This window comes from Neoarius graeffei, chromosome 10 (genome assembly GCF_027579695.1).
Source record: "Neoarius graeffei isolate fNeoGra1 chromosome 10, fNeoGra1.pri, whole genome shotgun sequence".
NCBI lineage: Eukaryota > Metazoa > Chordata > Actinopteri > Siluriformes > Ariidae > Neoarius > Neoarius graeffei.
Genome location: NC_083578.1, coordinates 58487504 through 58512670, shown reverse-complemented (window position 1 = coordinate 58512670; position 25167 = coordinate 58487504). Strand labels below are relative to the sequence as shown.

Genomic DNA, 25167 nt, shown 5'->3' with positions numbered 1-25167 from the left:
TGTTACAAGAGAATACAAACGCACTGTGTGTGTGTGTGTGTGTGTGTGTGTGTGTGTGTGTGTGTGTGTGTGTTGTATTTGGTGGAATAAAAGGTGGGACTATGTAAATCAGGCCACACAGTGCTTTATTAGTTGGTTGTGAGGGCTGGTGCCTCGACTTCAGAAGCCTCCAGACCATCACCACTACAAACAGGCATTTGATACATTGCATATTGTTAGGACAATCTTGAACTTCCTTTTGGTTTTGGTCTTGTTTTGGATTCAACACTTCATCACTGCTGAAGATGCTGTGGCTAGATTTCCTGAGCCCACTTATTTTGCTTAGTGTTAGCATAGTTGTTACAAATGGTTCTGCAGCTTTCCATACAATACCCGACCATTTCAGCTTCGACAATTCAGGAGCCAATCCTCATTATAGCGCTGGCAAACCCACTGCTAGACACAAGTGAGTATTACCAGTGTATTGTACTTTATATATAGGAACAGTTTCAACTAGTTAAAAAGCAGAGAAGTATGTAATTCCAATATTCTGTAATATATTTAAATATATTTGGTAATCATTTATTATTATTTTTACTTTTGTTAGCTCTTGCTTTATTTTTATGATCAGCCAGCATTTAAATCTTTCTACTTTTATATCTGTAAATATCCCATATGATTATTATATTGGAAAAAAATAAATATTATAAGATAAAATTGTATTCTGCCTTTCTTTCATTCTTCCTTCACCCCCCCCCCCCCCCTTTCTAGAAACCACTGTGCATATGTAGTGGAAAAGAGTGTTTCCTACACTGTTCAGGATGGTGCAGCTCCTTATGTGAAGGCAGAGTACAAAAAATGTGACTGGGGGAAGAAGTGTCCAGGACTTAGGTAAGAAATACTACAATTGTCTGTTTATTTCCTGAAAAGATGACCGTTAGTCTCTTTACTAGTTTGGGGAAACATATAGAGGCATTTATGCCATATTGAAAATACAAAACATTGAAATAGCACATAATACAATTACTTACATTTGTTTATTCCTGATCTACATTCATAGATACCGGATGCTCTACAAACCAGCGTTTAAAGTGGCATACAAAACAGTGACTGAGTTAGAGTGGCGCTGTTGTCCTGGGTTCACTGGTGTTGGCTGTAACACTGGACCTACTGATCATAGGATGAAAGCAATGCCCCCTTTCAAGGGTCATGTGCCATCTTATAAAGGTCCTATGCCATCTCATAAAGGTCTACAGCCATCCATTAAAGGTCCCCTATCTTCTTACAAAAGCTCTGTGTCACCTTTCAAGGGCCCAGTGCCTGCCTTCAAAGGACGAATGCCCTCTTATAATGACCCAATATATGCTTATGAAGAGAGAGTGCCTTTCCACAAAGGTCCAATGCCTCTATTTCAGGGCAGCCCAATGTCCCAACCCAACTATGACAGAAACCTTTGGAATCAGCCCTTGACACCTTCTAACATAATGGATGAATATCCTGGCCCTAATGGTGCACCGTCTTATCCAGAAACTTCATTTGAGCTTTATCAAGAGCCTGAAACAGATCATCCTGATCCAGTGATGGAACAACACAACCCTCTGACTAATAATCAAGATTCTGTATATGATCCCATTTCAGATGATCATGAACCAATAACAAACTACCAGGATTCCATACCAGATCACCAACAGTCAATTCCACATCCAAAGACAAAGCCAGATCCTGAAACACAGGCATCTTTTGGTGAAAATAAACGAAAACAGGGTGAGATTAAGGTTTCTTCAACACTTTCACGTGCATGTTTTTATACAACAAATAAAATATTTAAATTTGTTAGTTGCCTAGATGTGGTAGTTCATCATTCATTCATTTATTCTAGCAGAATATCCATATTTGACTATTATTTTTTAACTATTTATCTGCATTTCTTCACCATAGTTATTGAGGAGAACAGTGACCGAGTTGAACGTTTAAATCAGATGGAAGAGGATGTACAACGACTTTCACTTGGACTTGAGACACTTCATGCTAAAGTGACCAGCTTAGAAGAACACCTACGTGCCTCACTCCGGGAAGATGCAAACCACATGCTCTCTACCCTTCTGTCAGCAGTTCCAGCTCCCATTGCCACTGCATCTCAGGTCATGACTGTTGGCTTTGGAGATCTGCCTGGGGGAGCACCAGATATAGAGGGCTCAGATGCCCTAGGTCAGTTCCCAAACCTGGGTGAATTGGCTGAAAAGGTAGCAGACCTGCATGCTAAGGTACTGGCTAAGAGCACAGATCTTGTAGAGTTAAAAAATACAGTACGGGATCATGAGGGGACACTGCAGAAGCTGTCTGGTGGGGCACTGAATCTCACAGATTCTCAACAAGCTCTGGAGACACTAGTGGAAACCAAACTTAGTAAGGCAGGAGCAGCTGTTCTTGGAGAGTTTGATAAGCGTGTGGAGACTGCAGAGCAGCATTGTGAGAATCAGGTGATGGAGGTGCATCTCCAGTGCAAGAAAGAACTAATGGAAGGACAGGAACAGCTGGAGCAGGTCATAAACAGTAGTGTGACAGCCTTGAAAATGGAACTTGCAAACATTTATGCTCAGCTCCAAGGTTTAGAACCTGAAGATGCTTGCTGCATGGCAATGTCTGGCATGAGTGAAAGGCTGGTTCTTCTAGAGCAGTCAATAGATGGCTTGAACCAGTCCCAATTGCACCTTCAGGCTGAACTAGGTGGCCACAAAGACCATGTAGAGGGCATGGTAGAAGGTAGACTGGCCTACGTGGAGTCACTTCTGAGTACAACAGAGAAGCAACAAGGAAGTGGTAGTGGCAGAACAGTAGGCATCCTAGAAGATTGTCTGGAGGAAAAGATGAAGGACCTTGAAATTCGCTTGTTTGCTGCCATTGAGGAACTGGGTAATTCTACTTCTCCAACTCTGGTTGAAGATCAGACCATGGCTACATTAGACCCAGAAGTCAAGTCCCTCAGAAAGAAGGTAGAGGTAGATCTGGACCTCATTCAGAATCAGCTTAATTCCCTTGAACTTCTCTGCACTTCCTCTTGTGCTCCACAACCAGTCCTTACAGGATATGTTGCACCATTGATAACTTTGGGAGAGAAAGACAAGAAAATACATGAAAACCTTAATGGGCAGCTCAGTGCACAGACAGAAAGACTAGACAATCTGAATGCTACACTAAATTCGCTGCTCATGCAGCTGACTGAAAGACAAGAAGAGAAGGAGCTTCAAGGTGAGGTAACCCTGTTGAAGGTGAGCATGCAGTCTGTCAATCACACACTTTGTGGGCTAAAAGACTCCTTTGGGAAGGTGGTGTATGAAGTTGGACAAGCTAACCTTACCTGGCAAGAGCGAGAGGAGAGGCTAGCACAGCAGGTTAAAGGTGTGGTGCAGTTGGTTGGACGGCAGGCTTCTATGTTGGGTGCTGGGGAGAGGCGGCTGACTCGTCTGAAGGGTGAGTTGCAGGATCTACGGCGCAGGCTGGCTTCAGAGCTCCAGACCTGCCACTCAACTGCTCTGGGAGTCCAGAAAGAGCTAAGTGATGTAGGGGGACGTGTGGCCCGTGTAGAAGGTAAGTGTGGTGGCTTGTCACGGCTGGCTGAAGACTTGGAGCTGATCCGAGGAGAACTGGAAAAACATTCAGATGAATATTTTTCCCAGGTCAACAGCACCCTTGTCAATCATTCCCTCCAGCTGTCTGATCTTAGAGATAGACTGAAAAACTGCACTTATAGCTCTGGGTTAACTGGGGACCAGTTCATGGCAGTAACTCAGCTATGGGAAGGACAGCTCAATGCTGAAACACCTAAGCCTAGAGGAGACCAGTTTATAGAGCCCACACAAGAGTAAGATGACTAAGAAGTCAAAAAAACTCCGTAATCTTGGGAAATACATTTAAAGACTATTCACAGGCTAAGCAGCATATTCAAATCATTTTTACTAAATTACATTCTTGGTATATAGTAAGGTTTATACTTTTTTGTACTGATTGAAATTGTATATTTCATTTCATTTCTGTGAAGTTTGTAATACTTGAAACTGAACATTAATATGTGTCTGTAATGTACTGGTACTTTTGTTCACTTTTTTATACAGAGTCATGCTTATAAATATTAAAAGTTGTTTTTTTCTAAAAGCTTTTTTTAATTGAAACATATTATTTAAAAGCAATATATATATATATATATATATATATATATATATATATATATATATATAACAGTTATACAGTTATTCCACAAAATATAGTCGTATATGCGCTAATAGTGCTATAAGTCCTGTACTACAAGATTGAGTAGAATAACTGTTTTATTCTATCTACATTCACTGGATTTTGAGAAACAGCTTTTTTTTTACTTTTTCAAATTTGGTAAATAAAACCTTTATACAAAACGTCCGACAAAATCATTTCCGCTTAGAATGTAAACAAACCAGCAAAATGACAGTAGCAATTTGTGAAAAATGCTATAATAATAATTCTTGAAAAAGAAAAAAAATACATTCTTAACATCAAATACTTTTATTCCATATTTTGTTGCTTTTTTTTGCATTTTTGGTGGTTTTGTTTTTGAGTAGAGTTTTTATGTCATCCTCAGTTGATTCAGTAACATGGTCCGCCATTTTCTTCTTTTTTTGGTGGTTGGCAAACCAACTTAAAGGTGCATTACTGCCACCAATTGGGCTGGAGTGTGGAACAGGAGATATGGTATAGTGGGTGCTATATATTTAGCTATTTCTGTTTCTTTCAAATATTTGATAACAGTGATATATCTCACTTGATGTGTCCGCCATTTTGTTTTTCTCTATATCCGAGTAGTAGAGTAGCCAATCAGAGCTACTGTATATGAGTGATTCCACGCTTATGGGTACTGAAATGGGGACATGAACTTATTTTTAAAAATTCACCTAAAACCATTTCTTTTTTTTTACCATCAGGTCACAAAACATGTAATCTTTAATGAATGATATGTTAAAAGATAACTTTAATTTTCTGAGATGTAATAAAAACATATTTATATGCCAAAGTCAGAACGTAACAGAAGTGTTGTGGACATATATATTCTCAATTTTAACAATGTAGAATTACTTTTTGAAACATAGGAAGGTGATGTTTTAGCAAATATAATTAATAAACATGTGTAGTAGAATAAACATACACATTCTTTCAATAAGATTAACATGGTATATAGCTAGATTGTAATTAATTTGTAACAGACGCGAGATGGACAATCGTAACAGAAGTAATGTAACAGACATCATTTTGGAACTCATAGGCTTGACTTTGGCATATAAATATGTTTTTATTACATCTCAGAAAATTAAAGTTATCTTTTAACATATCATTCATTAAAGATTACATGTTTTGTGACCTGATGGTAAAAAAAGAAATGGTTTTAGGTGAATAAGTTCATGTCCCCATTTCAGTACCCATAAGCGTGGAATCACTCATATATAAACATTTTCTTTAAATGACACCATGTGAGAATTCCTGGCTGTTAAAAGCAATGGAGATCTGAATATAAAACATAAGGCAAGCCCAACTCAAAAACATTCATGGACATAAAAACACAGAAAATGAATTCATGGTTTTTGTTCCAGAATTGTGTGGTATGGTGTTGCAGTTATCACTGTTGCATCACAACAAGGTTCTGGGTTTGAACCTAGTGGCCAACTGAGGTCTTTTTGTGTGGGTTTCCCCCAGGTGCTATGGTTTCCTCCCACAATTCAAAGACGTGCATATTAATCTAAATTGCTTGGGTCTAGAAATTGATTTTTCAAATTTGTACATCCTTTCTTTTAACTGGCACAATAAATGTAACAAATTTGAATATTTTATTTTTTTAAATTCAAGTGACAGTGATTTAATTCTACTAAAAAATTACAGTGCACTGCTCCTCATAAATAATAGGAGCCAGTTTAAGTGCTTTTAGCACCCTATCAAGATGCCCCATGATTAGTTGCCACTGGACAGAAACCATGGGTAAGGACCAGATATTGCTGGAGAGATTGTTGGCTTCCCAGCCAACAGTTGGCTCCCAGTTGGCTTGGGAATGTCCAGGCATCTCCAGGAAGAGTCTATGGTTGGAGATAGAGAAGTCAGGGCTGAACTGAGCTTTTTGCCATGGTGACCCCCACCAGGAAAATCAGAAGGAAAATGAATGAATAAGTGAAAGAAAGAATGAATAAATAAACTCCATATTTTATCAGAATAAAATTAATGATTAATAAAATATTAATTGTTTAAAATGATTAATTATTACATTTATTGACTGACTGACTGACTGACTGACTGACTGATTGATTGATTGATTGATTAGATCTTTTACGCAAAACAAATACAGTCCACCGATCTCCATATATTCTTCATAATATGATTTTAAAGATAAATAGCATGATTTATTTTTACACACACACACACACACACACACACACACACACACACACACACACACACACACACCACTCAAAACAGACCACTCGAAAATTGGAATGTAAATGGCGTCAAACAAAATTGGTAGTGTTCAAATTAGCATGGAAGGAGAGCTTCCTGAAGTATAGAAAAGCTCTTAGTGCTGCGAGATCAACATATCTCTCCTCCCTAATAGAAGATAACAAAATTAATCCTAGATTCCTATTTAATACTGTAGCAAAATTAACCAGGAATAAGTCCACTATAGACACATGCACACCTGCAGTATGCAGTAGCAATGACTTCATGAATTTTTTTAATGACAAAATTGAGAATATCCGACAAAAAATTCAAACTGCTAATTTAAGGTCAGACAATGAAAGTGACCTTGTAGTTAACTATATAACTGTATCAGATAATCAGTTAGAATGTTTTACTCCCCTTAAAGAAACTGAATTACTTTCATTAATCTAGGCATCAAAAGCCTCAACTTGTGTACTAGATCCCTTACCTACACGTCTATTCAAACAGATAATACCTGAAGTAATTGAACCGCTTCTAAAAATAATAAATTCTTCTCTTATGATTGGCTATGTACCCAAATTCTTTAAACTAGCAGTTATCAAACCCCTGATTAAAAAACCTGACCTTGATCCCTGTCAGCTGTCCAATTATCGGCCAATATCAAACCTCCCCTTTATCTCCAAGATCCTTGAAAAGCTGTGGCACAGCAGTTATGCTCATATTTACATAGGAATAACATCCATGAAATGTATCAGTCAGGATTTAGACTTCATCATAGCACAGAGACAGCTCTGGTTAAAGTAGTAAACGACCTACTGTTGGCGTCTGATCAGGGCTGTCTCGCTACTTGTGTTGCTTGACCTTAGTGCAGCATTTGATACCATTGATCATTCCATTCTTCTGAATAGACTAGAAAATGTTGTGGGAGTTAAGGGAACGGCCCTCTCCTGGCTCAGGTCTTATTTAACTGATCGTTATCAGTATGTTGATATAAATGGTGATATTTCTAGACGTACTGAGGTAAAGTTTGGTGTTCCACAAGGTTCTGTCTTGGGTCCACTGCTTTTTTCTCTATATATGTTACCTCTGGGTGATATTATTCATAAACATTGTATTAGTTTCCACTGTTATGCTGATGACACACAGTTGTATGTCTCTGCAAAACCTGATGAGAGACACCAGCTTTATAGAATTGAGGACTGTGTTAAGGACATTAGACACTGGATGCTTATTAATTTCCTTCTGCTTAACTCTGACAAGACTGAAGTACTTGTACTAGGACCACATACAGCTAGAAGTAAGTTTTCTGATTACACAGTGACTCTGGATGGCCTTTCTGTTTCTTCACGTGCAGCAGTAAAAGACCTCGGAGTGATTATTGACCCCAGTCTTTCATTCAAAACTCACATTGATAACATCACCCGGATAGCTTTCTTTCATCTCAGAAATATTGCTAAGATAAGAAATTTAATGTCATTACATGACGCGGAAAAACTAGTCCATGCTTTCGTTACCTCCAGGTTGGATTATTGTAATGCCTTACTGTCTGGATGTTCCAATAAGTGCATAAACAAGCTCCAGTTAGTTCAAAATACAGCAGCAAGAGTCCTTACTAGAACTAGAAAATATGACCACATCACGCCTGTCTTATCCACACTGCATTGGCTCCCAATCAAATTTCGTATTGATTATAAAATACTACTATTGACCTTTAAAGCACTAAATGGTCTTGCACCACAGTACCTGAGTGAACTTCTGCTCCTCTATGACCCGCCATGCCTACTTAGATCAAAAGGTGCAGGCTATCTGCTGGCACCTCGTATAGTGAAGGCTACATCAGGGGGCAGAGCCTTTTCTTACAAAGCTCCACAGTTATGGAACAGCCTTCCAAGTAATGTTCGGGAATCAGACACAGTCTCAGCATTTAAGTCTAGGCTGAAAACATATCTGTTTAGTCAAGCCTTTTGTTAATGGTGTTTATGAGGTAAAGGTGTAGATCTAGAGGGTCCTCAGACATAGAGTGTTTTGGTAAACTGGGATGTATGGATGCTGTCAGTCCCCACTCGCTTGCTCACTTGAGTTTGTTGACGGTGTAGTGGCTGGCTGCTTTATGTCCCGGGGCTCCCTCATGCCTGTGTTACCTTCTGGCTCTCCCCTTTTAGTTATGCTGTCATAGTTAGTTGCCGGAGTCCCTGCTTGTACTCAGTGCAATATGTATACTGTTCCTACTTATTCAGGTGACATTGGTGACATTCAGGTGCCATTGTTAGGCATACTGTACCTAACAACCTGTGTTTTCTTTCCCTCCCCCCAAAAAAATGTGTCCCTCTGAGTTACATGGAGTCAGCAGGAAATCTTTTGGTGGAGAGAGTGGAGACCTCGACTGGCTATCGTAGCCTGCAGGGAATCGGCCGTCAGACATTCTGTCGCATGTCCCAGACCCAGTGAAATGTAATTGAATTGTCTTGGCCAGCCCTAAGGGTCCCATCTGCATCTCATCATTGCTGAGGAGTGTGCTCCCATCACCCAATCAAGCATCCAGCCAGAGCAGGTCATGATATTTTTTAACCATATTAACATGCCATTGTTGTGTATTATGCCTGATGTCAAAACTCTCGTCTCTGTGAGCCTACCACACAGATTTATTACTTGTGTCATTTTTAGGGCATACCTAACAACCTGTGTTTTCTCCCCCCCCCAATCTGTCCCTCTGAGTTACATGTTGGTCCTGGGATTGAGATGCTGGCCTCTTCTGCCCCTCAGACCTGCTTGATCCATCCTGGTGCCCTGTGTCTGGTCGGAGTTTTATCGCATCGCTCCTGTGAAGGACGGCCCCATGAGGACAGTTGAGGGTTACACCTGGAGGATGCTCTGGACTCTTACAGTAATGCTTTTATGGCTGAGGACTACAGTTGACTTGCTAACTTTAGGACTGCAGTTGTCATGAACAGTTTTGCACTCAAGTTTACATCAATGAAGAGTTACAACATCAACGAAACTGTCTTCATGTTAAAACTGTTAATGTTATAGTCATGCTGTCTGTTGTTGCCCAAATGAGGATGGGTTCCCTTTTGAGTCTGGTTCCTCTCGAGGTTTCTTCCTCATGTCGTCTGAGGGAGTTTTTCCTTGCCACCGTCGCCACAGGCTTGCTCATTGGGGATAGATTAGGGACAAAATTAGCTCATGTTTTAAGTCGTTCAAATTATGTAAAGCTGCTTTGCGACAATGTTTATTGTTAAAAGTGCTATACAAATAAACTTGACTTGACTTGGCGCACACACAAACGTACTTCAGCAAGCTTAAATGAATATACTCATCCCTCCAAGATGTTTGGGAGTGTCTTCTCATTGAGAAGCCACAGCCAGGAGAGCGATGAAAAATAAAAAGAGACAACTAGAAATGGTTTGGGTGCATAACATCAGCATTCATGCAGAAAGTTCTGCACAACAATTTTTCAAACATACAATCCCATGACTAAACATAGCACTACTGAGATGTGTGAGGAAAACAAAATGCAAAAGTGTTTTTTTTTTTTAAATAAGGATTTATGTAAACCAACATAATTTGAGCTGAAGAGCTAGGTAAAATAATAAAAGAATAAGGAAATAAAAAATAAGATGCAGTACGATAAGTCCTTCACATTCACAAGTAGACGTACCTGACATAATTGTTATGTACTGTATGTTCAATAAAAGTGTGGATTTTTAATACTCATTTTACCATCCATGGGAGGAACAGTGTCTTGCAGAAGTATTCGTCCCCCTTTGTGTTTGTCCTGTTTTGTTGCATTACAAGCTGGAATTACAGTAAATGGATTTTTTTTTAGGGGGGGAGTAAGCACCATTTGATTTACATAACATGCCTACAACTTCCATCCATCTATCCATCCATTATCTGTAGCTGCTTATCCTGTTCTACAGGGTGGTAATGCCTACAACTTTAAAGGTGAAAACTGTTGTTTTATTGTGACACAAGCAATAATTAAGATGAAAAAACAGAAATCTGGAGTGTACATCGGTATTCACCCCTCAAAGTAAATATTTTGTAGAGCCACCTTTTGCTACAATTACAGCTGCAAGTCTCTTGGGGTATGTCTCTATTAGTTTCGCACATTTAGCCACTGGGATTTTTGCCCATTCCTCAAGGCAAAACTGCTCCAACTCCTTCAAGTTAGATGGGTTGTGTTGGTGTACAGCAATCTTCAAGTTATGCCACAGATTTTCAATTGGATTGAGGTCTGAGCTTTGACTAGGCCATTCCAAGACATTTAAATGTTTCTTTTTAAACCACTCCAGTGTAGCTTTAGCAGTATGTTTAGGGTCATTGTCCTGCTGGAACATGAATCTTCATCCCAGTCTCAAACCTCTGGCTGACTCAAACAGGTTTTCCTCCAGAATTGCCCTGTATTTAGTGCCATCCATCTTTCCTTCAGTCCTGACCAGCTTTCCTGTCCATGCAGATGAAAAATATCCCCACAGCATGATGCTGCCACCACCATGCTTCACTGTAAGAATGGTATTCTCAGACATCCCAACCTGCAGAAACTCATTTCAGGGAGGTGTCGTGACACCCCCCCCCGCTGATGGGGAAAAAAGTCATGCCGCAAAGTCATGACTTTTTTCCCATCAGCAGAGGGGGTTGAGTTTCTGCAGGTTGGGATGTCTGTAAACCAATCAGGATGCTCTTTGTCTAGCATGCGCTACATGAACAGGTACACACGCAGTCTCTCTCGCTCTCCCTCGTGCACTCCATCATATGCGCGATGCAGACATTAATGTTTCGCGTGCACGCTCTAGCTCGCTTGCTCTAGATTCCGAGAGATATTATCCAATTTGCAGGCATCAGGGAGCCACTATCAATATGCGGGAGACTCCCAGAACTTCCGGGAGACTTGGGATGTCTGTGTTCTCAGGGTATTGGGTTTGCACCACACATGGCATTTCCCATGATGGCCAAAAAGTTCAAGTTTAGTCTCATCAGACCAGATAATCTTCTTTCATGTGTTTGGGGAGTCTGCCACATGCTACTGGGCAAACTCCAAACATGTTTTCTTAAGCAATGGCTTTTTTCTGGCCACTCTTCCATAAAGCCCCACTCTGTGGAGTGGTCCTATGGACAGATATTCTCATCTCCGCTATGGATCTTTGCAGCTCCTTCAGTGTTATCTTTGGTGTCTTTGTTGCATCTCTGATTAATGCTCTCCTTGCCCAGTCCGTGAGTTTTCGTAGGCAGCCTTCTCTTGTCAAGTTTGTAGTGGTGACATATTCTTTCCATTTTGCTATAATGGATTTAATGGTGCTCCATGGGATATTCAAAGTTTGGGATATTTTTATACCCCAACCCTGATCTATACTTTTCCACAAGTTTGTCAGAGTGCTCCTTGGTTTTCATGTTGCTTGCTTAGTAGTGTTGCAGAGTCAGGGTCCTTCCAGAATAGGTTGATTCATACAGACATCATGTGACAGATCATGTGACACTTTGATTGCACACAGGTGGCTCTTAATCAAATAATTATGTGACTTATTAAGTGAATTGGTTGGACCAGCTCTTATTTAAGCCAGTATCTCACTGGGCTGCAACAGCTTGCGATAAATTGCAAACGTCATTCGCTAGAGAGTTTCAAAAGTGTCTTGAAACATTCACAGGGCTTCTCAATTTCCTCGCATGAGTCCCAAAGTGTTGCTCCTTTGTTGCTGAAATTTTGAACATGTTCAAAAAATTAGTGCGACAAAATTTCTCTCAAAATAGCCGCAAATGTGTCGCTGGTGTCGCAAAGCTGTCGCGAACCCTTCTCAAGTCAGTTTCCATGAGGCTTCCTCTACTTCCCTGCCTGCCGAGGGAAAGCCGGGCTGCGACAGCCTGCGACTAGTTGGAGACACAACAATTGCGGTAAAATATGCGAATATCAATTCAGTGTGATTCCAAGTGAAAATTGTCGCTAATTCGCATATTTTATCGCAATTGTTGTCTCCAACTAGTCGCGGACTGTCACAGCCCAGTGAGATACTACCCTTAGGGGTTTCATACGAAAGAGGATGAATACCTATGCACACTCCAGATTTCTGTTTTTTCATCTTAATTATTGTCTGTGTCACAAAAAAAGAATCACCTTTAAAGTGGTAGGCATGTTGTGTAAATCAAATGGTGCTAACCCTCCAAAAATCCATTTTAATTCCAGTTTGTAATGTGTCAAAACAGGATAAACACCAAGGGGAAATGAATACTTTTGCAAGACACTGTAGAGTCACTTTAAAATGTCTTGAAGCTCTAGAACCAAAATCATTTAGATGATAGGAGACCATTTCATACTGTATATGGTGAATGTAATCTGTATTCTGGTGGCACGTTGGTACAGTGGTTAGCTCTGTTGCCTCACAGCAAGCAGGTTCTGGGTTTGAACCTGCTGATTGACTGGGTCCTTTTTGTGTGGAGTTTACATGTAATCCTTGGGCCTGCATGGGTTCTGTGGGTTTGATGTGATGCAGCAACTTGTCCAAGAAGCTAACATTAGGTACTGTCATTTCACTTGTTTCAGTTATGTCTACCATCTTCTCAGACTTGAAAATAACATAAAAACATTTCCCAGAACAATCAGGATGTGGCAGAATCAGATGTGCTTGAACTGTAGGGCAGCCTCAGTACACACACCAAAGCCAATATACAGCTTATACAGCCTCACTTGCTAAAAGATATGTGAGAAACTCCTCCTTTGTGGTTTTCTTAAAGGGTAAGTGAAGCATAACTCTTGCAATGGAAGCTGTCCAAAATCGTTATGGAAGAATATGGATGTTATGGGTAGATGTTGCCAGCATTATCATTAAGATTTTTTACTTCAAAAATTTCATCAACTGTAATTTTGAAAAAGAGACACCAAACTATAGCTATGAAAGCAGGAACTTGTCTTATAGCTATAATCCAAAACTGCATATTAATATACATTTTTTAACATAAAAAATTGCATATTAACATGAATTTTGCACATGTTGTACGTCGCTCTGGATATGAGCGTCTATTAAATGCCATGTAATGTGATGTAATACAGTACTCATGAGTACTTGTCACAGTAGAGCACATAGTTTAATAGGGCAGCATGTGGTTTTAAATGTGCACTTTAAAGAGGTCAGCTATAAAGTCCTACACACTGTGCAAATTCACATTAACAATAGATGGTGTCCTGCTAAACAAATCTTCTATCTCAAGTAGAATGTTCATTCATTCATTCATTCATTCATCTTTAGTAAGTGCTTTACTGTGGTCAAGTCAACTCCTGAGCCTATACAGGGGACGCAGGGCACAATGCTGGAATACACATTGGATGGGGCATGCTCATTCACACACTCATTCACACTTCTGTTCAATTTAATCTCACCAATTTATTTATCGTAGCACATTTTAAGTGAGAGAAAACTCAAAAAACCTCTTAAACAGCGTGATGTAGCAGGGACCTTTTTAGAGGGAGCACATGTGAGTTCAGGGTCTCAAGGTGAAGACTTTAGTACTTGGCAAGGAAACAAGCAAATGGAAAAAAGTTCTCAGGGAACCAGTCCTGGCAGTATAACCACCATCACATACAATACATATCTAGCCCATAATACATAGTAATCAGGACCAGTACCAAATGCCCAGAAATATGTTTCAGTACAAAGAATGCTAAATATTTAGCCATGTATCCTGTGAGTAGAACGTCTATGCATATTTTTGCTGATGTCCTATTATTTAAAGGAGAACTGAAGGCAATTTTTTAATCAAAATTCTATTTATCTCATTTTATTAAATATAGGAATGCATTTTTGATAGCTATTTTTTCACTGCTATAGCAAGTTATGAGTGTTTGAAATATGCTATGTAATATATTAGTCCAAATGTCAAAGCAATGGCTGTAAATGAGATTCGTTGAGACCTGTGCGAGACATCGTAGGACGGAAGTAAAACGTACAGTGGAAATCAAAGTGACCAACATCTGCCAACGTTGTCAAAAGATGTGTGTGCCCTCTTTCGAATGCTGATGTAATCAAGCCGGAAGTTTTATTTGTTTTGATATTAATCAGGAAAGTTTGAAAAAAGTAGGCAGTCATCGTCATTTAAACTCGATTTTGTGCAATATTTCATTTGGAAAACAGTTTTCAAAATGGCAGCACTGACACCTGGCTGACACTTCACGCTTCAAAGTCTCGCACAAGTCTCGTGAAGATCACGCGGATAAGTGATGCCTGCCGTGGACCAAACAAACTAAATTCAGCATGGCTAAAAAACGAATAGGCTGATAAGTATAATATTTAATTGCAATTAGTTGCTAATACGAGTCACAATATAAGGTTACTAAAACTGAAAATGTAATTGAATAACATGTTAATTAAGAAATAAAGCAAGTTTAAAGATGACTTCAGTTCCCCTTTAACAAGCTTGGGGATTTCAGAAATGCCAATTGATGTCTGAAATTGGAAGTCAAAATTGGAAATGATCCTCGATTACTTGTGTTTACTCCAGCTAGTCAAGCTTAGCCTTTCATACAGGAAACAAAAGTGGGCTAATATTCGATTCATGTTGAATGTGCACATGCATAATGAATATGCATAACAGTCTAATTTCTTTTCCATTATTGTAGTGGTACACAGCACCATTTTACAGCATGTAAGAAATCCCCAGGAAAGTTGCAAAGCACAGTGTTAAGCTCCCATGGATGGTAATGCACAGTAGGTGTTTATTAAACAGGAGAAATTTTGTGGTGTGCTGTTATGATCATTGGATCATCATCAAATCCAAAGTCAGACCAAGCTCTGCTAAAACGATCTTACATTAACTATTTTTCTAACTTTACTAATTAACAACAACAACACTATGATCTTATACACTTGGACAAGAAATGAGACTTTTTTTTCAACAGGATAACTTATTCTTTATTGAATTTTCCTTCATGGATTCCATAGAACAATACAACAGAATTTCTGGTTAATTTTGGTGATTTTTCAGCATGGTCATATTCACTGTCATCAACATCATTTGAACGCTAAGAATATATTATACACAATAAAAACAGCACAACCCAAAGGCATTGAGCGTTTCACGAGACGTACCAAACACCACTAACAACAGAGTAGTTGATTAGCATATTTATAAGGGAGAAAGGAATGGGACAGATTAGAGAGAGCGCGAGAGAGAAAAATAGAAAGAAAAGGAAAAAGCAAGAGAGACGTGCTAAGGCTGTGGGTTCACAGGCTGTCTAGATCTACTCAAAAGCTACTCAAATCGCCTTACACCCATGGACCAATAAAAGTGTGCAAATATTAGCTGAGACCCAGTCATAAATTTACTCAAGCTAGACATATGAGCACGTGATCATGCATAACTATAGAGCAGCTCATCATAATAATATCTACCAAATTAATGCCAAATAAATGCATTGATTGTAAGGGACTGAATATGACAGTGATGTTCCACAGCCTTTAGACAGTGTATATTAATCTTTCCGGCAAATAGATTACTACAGCTGCACAATCCATAATTCAAGGCTTATGCCATACAAGAAAGTGGCGATATGCTGCTCATGTACATTTCCGTATGAGCAAACTGATGCTGCCTAAGAGGTTCATGCTTGTTACTTGAATCGCACAAGTTAGTTTGAATGGACAATGCAAGCTGGTCTTCAGCAATCCCATCAGTTAGAACCAATGTCAAAGAGCTCACACTATCACATCATGCCAGATACGACTGGTTTCTGCATATTGATTGATTAGTCAAGCAGATAACCCTGTCCATCCTGGCATCCAAATGATCAAATCATAAAAAAACACCCTAAAAAAATTGCATTATTTTATTCCATCGTACTTTAATCAGTCCAGTTGGTGCATATACAGCTGTTTTATCTTTGAATAGATCTGCTGTATAACATAAAAGAGTAAACCATTTGATCACAGATTTTTCATGGCATATACATATATTTACACATATCTTTGAAAATATTCAGTATATTCAGTATAACTACACTAAAACAAAGCCAGTGATTCAAACTATTTTGGACAAAATTTGGTTAGAAAGATTTAAGTGTGTGTAAGAGCAAGAAACGGAGAGAAAGGACGGAAGGGTAGAAAAAAAATAGGATCAAATATTGAAACTGGCACATTCATCTATACTAACACCAACTCCACCAAATACACAGGACTGATTCTCTGTCTGGTGCCCACACTACACAAAAAAGTCTAGTATTAGTCCTCCAATTGCATGAAACAGCACAAACACACTTGAGCGGCATAGTAAACGAAGCATAGTATTTAGGGGCTACTCAAACCACACTAACTCATTTTGCTCAACATGCTCAACCAAAGTTTAATCAGAAATTAAAAAAAAAATACTTCAAGATAATTTCAGGTTTCAATATATATTGAAGTTTGGTCTCATATAGCCTACTGCTTTCAGCAGAATTTTTTTTAAGCTGAATAAAAAAAAAGAAAAAGAAAACAAAAAATTGATATGGGTGAACATCTAAAAATTCGAACTCTTCTTCAGTGAATATCTATGTAACTTGTACCAAACCAGTAATTCTCAGAGAACTATTTCCAGTGGGTTCAGAGCTCACTTTCTTAGTTAGTATCATCATCAGTGAACTTCTTTAAACATAATTTATACTATATAGAATAATTCCATACAGATCTTTAGGAAATATATGTATATATTTGTTCATATTGATATTTATACAGCACAGACAAATGCATTCTCTCACTATTGTCAACATCATCAATTCAAAATTTATATAGCAACTATATATATATATATATATATATATATATATATATATATATATATATATATATATAATGTATTTTGGTGTTTCTTCATCTGCTCATACCTAACTTTTTATTTTCATTTATACATCACAATAATGAACAGCACACAGAATAATCCCTTCTTTTTTCCTTATTCCCTACATCTTTCTGTATTTATCACCCACCCCATTCCCACCCCCCAATCGTTACATCCACAGACATATGCACAAACACACAGACAAGGAAGAGAGTGGGTTTGTGGGTAGGGTTCAGGTACCACACTCCCATGATCACACGATCACCCTCTTTCTGTGGAAAAATGAGAGAAGGTAAGAAAGGTAAGAAGAAAGCAGCAAGATGAAAAAAGCAGGGTGGGATGAAAAGAGTACCAAACTGCTTTGACTAGATGTAAAAATGAATAACATACTGTTTTATATATCACTGCAAAAATGATTTGTTGTTTTGACTTAAAAAAAAGTTAGTGCCCAGGCTGCCTTAAAATTTTGGGTTTATTGAAATTCATATCATAAGTTAAATTGTTTGCCTCATTGTGTTAACTTACCATATTAATTTAAATGAACTCAAAAATTTCAAGGCAGCCTGGGTACAAACTTTTATAAGTTAAAACAACAAATATTTTTTACAGTATATATATATATATATATATATATATATATATATATATATATATATATATATATATATATAAAGAAGAGAACACTCACCAGCCTCCTACTACCTCTTCCACTGCCCCTTCCTTACATCTGATTGGTGAAAGAGGTGGGCGCCCCCTGTTGGTTGTAGCCCCCTTGGCCATAATCTCCACCCTGGTTGTAGCCCTGCTGGCTGTAATCAGGCTGATACCCTCCCTGGGAGCCCGAGTATGGGTCCTGTTGCCCATAGCCCTGCTGACCATAAGAGTCAGGAGCTGGCTGCTTCTCCTGGGCAGGTGGTTGGCGCATGAAAGGAGCAACAATACCCGTCTCTTTAAACACGAACCAGATGTTGCCCGCCCACAAGATCAGATTCAAGAAGCCAAAGACCTGGAAGCACAATGGCACACATTGTTCATGTTAATTACGTAACTTCTCATCTCATTATCTCATTATCTCTAGCCGCTTTATCCTGTTCTACAAGGTCGCAGGCAAGCTGGAGCCTATCCCAGCTGACTATGGGCGAAAGGCGGGGTACACCCTGGACAAGTCGCCAGGTCATCACAGGGCTGACACAGACACAGACAACCATTCACACTCACATTCACACCTACGGTCAATTTAGAGTCACCAGTTAACCTAACCTGCATGTCTTTGGACTGTGGGGGAAACCGGAGCACCCGGAGGAAACCCACGCAGACACAGGGAGAACATGCAAACTCCACACAGAAAGGCCCTCGCCGGCCACGGGGCTCGAACCCGGTGCTGTGAGGCGACAGCGCTAACTACTACACCACCGTGCCGCCCATTACGTAACTTAATTTTAATTTATATATATGCACACACACACACACACACACACACATTTTTTGATAAATTTGTGTAGTTTTTCATTCTGAATGTGTCTACATAATAAAAAGAAAATATGAAATCTATATGAAATATGATATGAAATCTTCTCATGTTGAAAAACTAATATTTTTCATACCAAAGACATTGGGGATCTGAGTGATGTATTTCCTGATATTTCACTTCAATTATGTCACTCCCAGTGTTTTCCCACTGATGTGGTGCGTGTTGTCAAAATGGCAAACTGGTTCAAAATTAAAATTCTTCTGATTAACTTGCATATTTTTTGTGAATGTGTCGATATCATATAAAGAACATTATACGGTGGTACGAAGATATTATCTTCTCATGTTGAAAAATATTTCATTCGTTCACTTCACTCACTCGTGAAATATACATGCACCACTCGAAGATAAACTTAATATCTTTGCGTGACCATGTAATATCTGTGAACAGAGGTGAATAAAGTACTCAACTTCATTATTTAAGTCAAAGTACAGATCCCACTGGTCAAATGTTACTCCGATACAAGTGAAAGTTGTACAGTCAGATTTTTACTAAATTAAAGTACTGAAGTACTTGCTTTTAAAAATACTTAAGTATTAAAAGTACATTTTCCATACATGTCAACCTTTGGTCAATCAAACCTGTATAACCAACCTCCAAAATCCGTATTTCCCTTATAAAATCCGTATAAGATGCAAATTAAAATAATTTACCTAAAATTTGAATGATAATTAACAATGATATATCCCAGTTACTTTTTATTCAATATTAATAACAATAAACCTTCAGAATGAATACAAAGCTCCAATGTTTGACAAAAATACAAAGTGTTATCAGCGTAGTTACGAAGGAAATATTTTGTTGTTTGGAGACAGGTTTCACCGAGCGGCTATTATGCGCGAGACTTCATATTAGCCACAAAGTCAGGAAAATCTGTTCGTAAAATTACGTTATAATGACCAAATACAATGAAAAGTATTTTTCCAGTCTCACCTGTGAAAGGTAATCCCATGTGATCTCGTTTGGACGGTAAACCTGTTGGTACAGTTAAACGCAGCACATGAATGAGGCATCTTTATTCTCAGAATCGCCACTTTGCCACATCCAATATGGCGGCGAGGATGACGTATGATTCTACACAGAAGGCGGCGTCTATGTTTATGTCTATGACTTCCGGGTTGGCGGGATTCTCGCAATGCGGTGTGCGCATGATCAAAAGTGGAACGAAGTCTCGCTACCACAAGATAACGCGCGATTTCATAAGACTCTTTACTGGCTGTCGTGGGAATTGATTATAACTCTAAACAAATATTGAAGTTTTTTTTAAAGAATCCGTATAACTTTATTTATACGCCCGTATACTACGTTTATTGAATCAAATCCATACAAAATACGGACATTCCGTATAGGTTGACATGTATGATTTTCTGTCAACGCATTGTTGTATTATTGCCACAACGCTTACAAAACCTAATGCCTCTGAAGCAACCTACTGGATTTACTGACTAACTTGTAGAACCTGTAGAATAAACACCTGGTAGAATGTTACAAAATGAAACACAACTGAACTGAAAAAGAACCATTGTCATTTTCATGTTTTTAATTGTAACACTCCTCCCCACCCCACAAAGCAACATGGTAGTGTTCTGACCCAGCTCTGGCAGTGTGTGCACACATGTATGTGTATGTTAATCATTAAGACAGTGGAATAGCTGTAAATGCAGCTTGCTCAGAAATAAAAATGACAATCCAACCTGATTAAAACCCAGGTCCACACCTCGAGCTTAGTAACTGCCCAACAGCAACACTGCTTTAAGCAAGGCAAAAAATAAAAATAAGAAACGCAAGACCATCATCTGACATCAAAACAAAAAATTCCAGCAATTTGTTGTGACTGACTAGTACAATACTGCCCATCTCACAGGTCTCATCTGTGTGTGTGTGTGTGTGTGTGTGCACGCGCACGCATTTATTCATGCACATATGAATCTGCCTGTGCCATCATGGTGGTTTAATGTTAAGCTAGCTAGTCAGTGAAATTCCACCTGACATGCTAGCAAACTCATTTCAAACTCGAAATCATATTGGGTAGCTAATACTACTAGAAAAGAAAAATTTCTACATTTTGCTTATTTGGCAAGATTATGCTAAAGCATATTTCTGAAAGGACTTCAGATAAGTTAACATTATTCATGTTAGCATAACTCCATTTTTACATGCTAACTAAGAGTGTCTGAGTTAATTAGCTATGTGTTAACATTAGCCGTGAACAAGGCTATGGCAACTTGGTGGGCAAATCCATAGAAAGTCATTTGACTAACCAGACTTCATAGCTATTGCAACGTTACCGCTAGCTCTAAAAGCACAGACAACTTCACTGCAAACTTTCTCTTGGAATAAAACGTTTATATACCTCAATATGCTTCTGCAGGTCGGATGGCACGTTTTTGTAGGCTGTGATGCCCTCCATTTTAGGCAAACAAAGCAAACAGTTAAAACGAAACAACTCTTTATTCCTTTCAGAAAACTGAAACATGGGTTCTAGCTATAGCTATGAGTGTGTGCATTCCCCAGAAGAACCACTTCCTTCCATTCTGCCATCAACTCATCTCATCTCATCTCATCTCATCTAATGCTGCAGAGAAATCACTGAATTTGATTTTATCCAGTCTATGGACGTGACCCTAGTGATTACTGATCGGCTGTCTCAGTGTCACCTGCGAAAAAACCAATCATGTTTTAGAAAAGAAAAGAAAAAAACATCCACTTTCAAAGCCACTTTATAGTAACGAGTAACGAGGACCTTGATAGAAATGTAGTGGAGTAAAAAGTACGATATTTGTCTTTCAAATGTGGTGAAGTTAAAGTCATAAGTTGCCAAAAAAATTAATACTTAAGTAAAGTACAGTTACTCAAAAACTTTACTTAAGTATAGTAATCAAGTAAATGTACTTTGTTACTGTCCACTTCTGTCTGTGAAAAAGTGAATGCTGACACCTTTCTGTTTTAGCCAGCATTAACTTTTTGAGCAGTTTGTGCTACAGTAGCTCTTCTGTGGGATTGAACCATATGGGTTAGCCTTTGTGCCCCATGCGAATCAATGAGCCTTCAACACCCATGACCCTGTTGCCAGTTAACCGGTTGTCCTTCCTTGGACCACTTTTGGTAGGTACTAACCACTGCATACTGGGAACACCCCACAAGATGTGTCATTTTTTGGAGATGCTCAGACCCAGTCATCTACTGTAGCCATCACAATTTGGCCCTTGTCAAAGTTGCTCAGATCTTTATGTTTGCCCATTTTTCCTGCTTCCAACACATCAATTTCCAGAACTGATTGTTCTCTTGCTGCCTCATATATCCCACCCCCTGACAGGTGCCACTGTAATGAGATAATCACTGTTATTCACATCACCTTTCAGTGGTTTTAATGTTATGGCTGATCGATGTACTAGTGCATCTCAAAAAATTAGAATATCATGAGAAAGTTCATTTTTTGTAATTTAATTAAAGAAGGTAAGCTTTCATATATTCTACATTTTAGATATACTTTATTAATCCCGGGGAGGGAAATTAAAAATTCATTCATTATCTATATTCATTACACGTAAAGTGTAATGCCATTTAAAGCCTTTATTTGTTTTAATTTTGATGATTATGGCTTATAGCTCATGAAAATCAGAAATCCAGTGTCTCAAATTATTAGAATATTTCATTTCAGGTTTGAGTAAAACAGTATAAATACTGTGTATCTTTTGGTCTAGTTCAGTACACACAACCACAATAATGGGGAAGACTTCTGACTTGACAGTTGTCCAGAATATGATCAAGACCCTCCAAAAGGGGCTGAAAAGTTGGCTGGAAAAGGTGCACAAGTAACAGGGATGAGAGGACTGTCAAGAATTGAATGTGTTTGTTGTAAAGAGGACAAACCTTTATGTGATATAATACAGGCACAGTCATTGAATTGTTTCATGGATAAACTCGGCTTGGAAACATATGTCACGCACAATCCTGCATTGGAAATGGACTATATATAAACCACGATAGCCTGTGGGTAGCATGTAGCATGATATAATGGTAGCCTAATGTGAGAGGGCCAGCACCAGATGGAGAACTCACAAATCAATAAGCAGCCCATTATAACTAGAAACTCAGTGTGTGTGTGCACATGTTTATGTGTGCATACTAGCTATAAAGCTGATTTTTTTTATTGTGTGTGTGTGAATACAGGTATAGATATGCAATGTGCCACAATAGTTTATGATCTAAATATAGGCGAGTGACAGCTCGAAGTTTTAGCTTTTTTAGCTAAAGCTTCGTTTAGCTGAGCTAGCTCGACCCGGTAAGGTAAGGTAAGGTAAGGTAAGACAGCTCGAAGTCGAGTGTGAGTTTATAGTGGAGCGGAGCAAAGCGCGGCGCACCGGACAACACTTGACCACCAGACAACGAAATTTGTATCTTTACTTACATAAGATTGATAGGTGTTTATCCAGCGCTTTTAATAATGTTGAATTATTGACAACACATTTTATATTCATCGGGAGCTCCACTTTTAGGCAGTGCCTAAATATATATTTGCTTTGAATGTCTATACTATACTCATTAATCGGCTTGCATGGCCTGAATCCCTTTCTCGTGGATGGTGTTAGAATATTGTTGGCACAACATCAGGTTTGAGTCTAATGCAACCTGCATAGCCCAAACACTCAGCCAGTAGATTCCTTTCAAAGCAATCAGGCTCAAAATGGTCCTCGCAAACAACAGAACTTCTACCAAAGGAGAGTGTTTCTAAAGAGTAACCTGTTCCCAAGTTGTGAAGCCACTGTTTAGCAAGTCGTTTATATTGCTTGGTTGTCAGCAATGGAACACAGAAAAAATGCTTTCCTTTATTATCACATTTGTTATTTTTGCAATCATAGGCTTTGCACTCTGCCATTTTTCAACAATGTTTTGTACATCTGGCTATATCGTGGTGTCAGGAGCAGGGAACCAATCAAGATACAGGAAACTTATCAATGATTCTACGTCATGCTGACCTTTGACACTGCCCACAAAATGGCAATATGGCTATACGCCCTTAAGTGGAACTTAAGTGAGCAAGAATACAAAATAATTTTAAAGTACTGCTTTAAGAGACACGGTGTGACAATATACTGTAGTCAAAACGCATTTGTGAAAAATGTATAATATTGTTTATTTTTTGCTGCGGGTACCCTTTAACTCTGGCAAACACGAAGTAATTGTAAGACTTTTATTTCACTTTGGGGTGGCACAGTGGTTAATTCTGTCACCTCACAGCAAAAAGGTTCTAGGTTTGAACCTCATGGCTGACTGGGACCTTTCTGTTGTGTGGAGTTTGCATGTTCTCTGGTTTCATCCCATAGTCAAAAGATATGCAGATTAGATCAACTGGCTACTTTAAATTGCTCATAGGTGTGAGTGTGAATGGTTGTTTGGCTCTGAGTTAGCCCCCTGATAGATTGGCGATCTGACCAGGATGTACCCTGACCCAAAGTCTGCTGGGATTGGCTTCCACAGCCCTGATGGATCAGCGGTATAGATAATGGATGGATGGATTATATAGTGGTGCTTGAAAGTTTGCGAACCCTTTAGAATTTTCTATATTTTTGCATAAATATGACCTAAAACATCATCAGATTTTCACACAAGTTATAAAAGTAGATAGAGAACCCAGTTAAACAAATGAGACAAAAATATTATACTTGGTCATTTATTTATTGAGGAAAATGATCCAATATTACATATCGGTGAGTGGCAAAAGTATGTGAACCTTTGCTTTCAGTATCTGGTGTGACCCCCTTGTGCAGCAATAACTGCAACTAAACATTTCCGGTAACTGTTGATCAGTCCTGCACAAAAGCTTGGAGGAATTTTAGCCCATTCGTCTGTACAGAACAGCTTCAACTCTGGGATGTTGGTGGGTTTCCCCACAAGAACTGCTTGCTTCAGGTCCTTCCATAATATTTTGATTGGGTTAAGGTCAGGACTTTGACTTGGCCATTCCTAAACATTAATTTTATTCTTCTTTAACCATTCTTTGGTAGAATGACTTGTGTGCTTAGGATCGTTGTCTTGCTGCATGACCCACCTTCTCTTGAGATTCAGTTCATGGGCAGATGTCCTGACATTTTCCTTTAGAATTTGCTGGTATAATTCAGAATTCATTGTTCCATCAATGATGGCAAGCTGTCCTGGCCCAGATGCAGCAAAACAGGCCCAAACCATGATACTACCACCACCATGTTTCACAGATGAGATAAGGTTCTTATGTTAGAATGCAGTGTTTTCCTTTCTCCAAACATAACGCTTCTCATTTTAAACCAAAAAGTTCTATTTTGGTCTCATTTTTCCAATAGCCTTCTGGCTTGTCCACGTGATCTTTAGCAAACTGCAGACGAGCAGCAATGTTCTTTTTGGAGAGCAGTGGCTTTCTCCTTGCAACCCTG

General features: G+C 38.8%; 2 protein-coding genes across 2 annotated transcripts in view; one reads left to right on the top strand and one right to left on the bottom strand.

Annotated features, from left to right (window-relative positions):
• Positions 1-284: 284 nt before the first annotated feature.
• emilin3a (elastin microfibril interfacer 3a) lies at positions 285-3845 on the top strand. The gene is made up of 4 exons (XM_060932724.1): positions 285-445; positions 751-870; positions 1040-1743; positions 1918-3845. Exons 1-4 carry the CDS (start codon positions 285-287, stop codon positions 3843-3845), a joined length of 2913 nt encoding a protein of 970 aa, XP_060788707.1.
• Positions 3846-17947: 14102 nt separating this feature from the next.
• The window catches only part of sypa (synaptophysin a), a 29181-nt gene continuing 21961 nt past the window's right edge, over positions 17948-25167 (bottom strand). The window contains exon 6 of the mRNA XM_060932723.1: positions 17948-18232. Within this exon, the coding sequence (XP_060788706.1) occupies positions 17948-18232 (285 nt within the window). The remainder of the gene's footprint in view (positions 18233-25167) is intronic.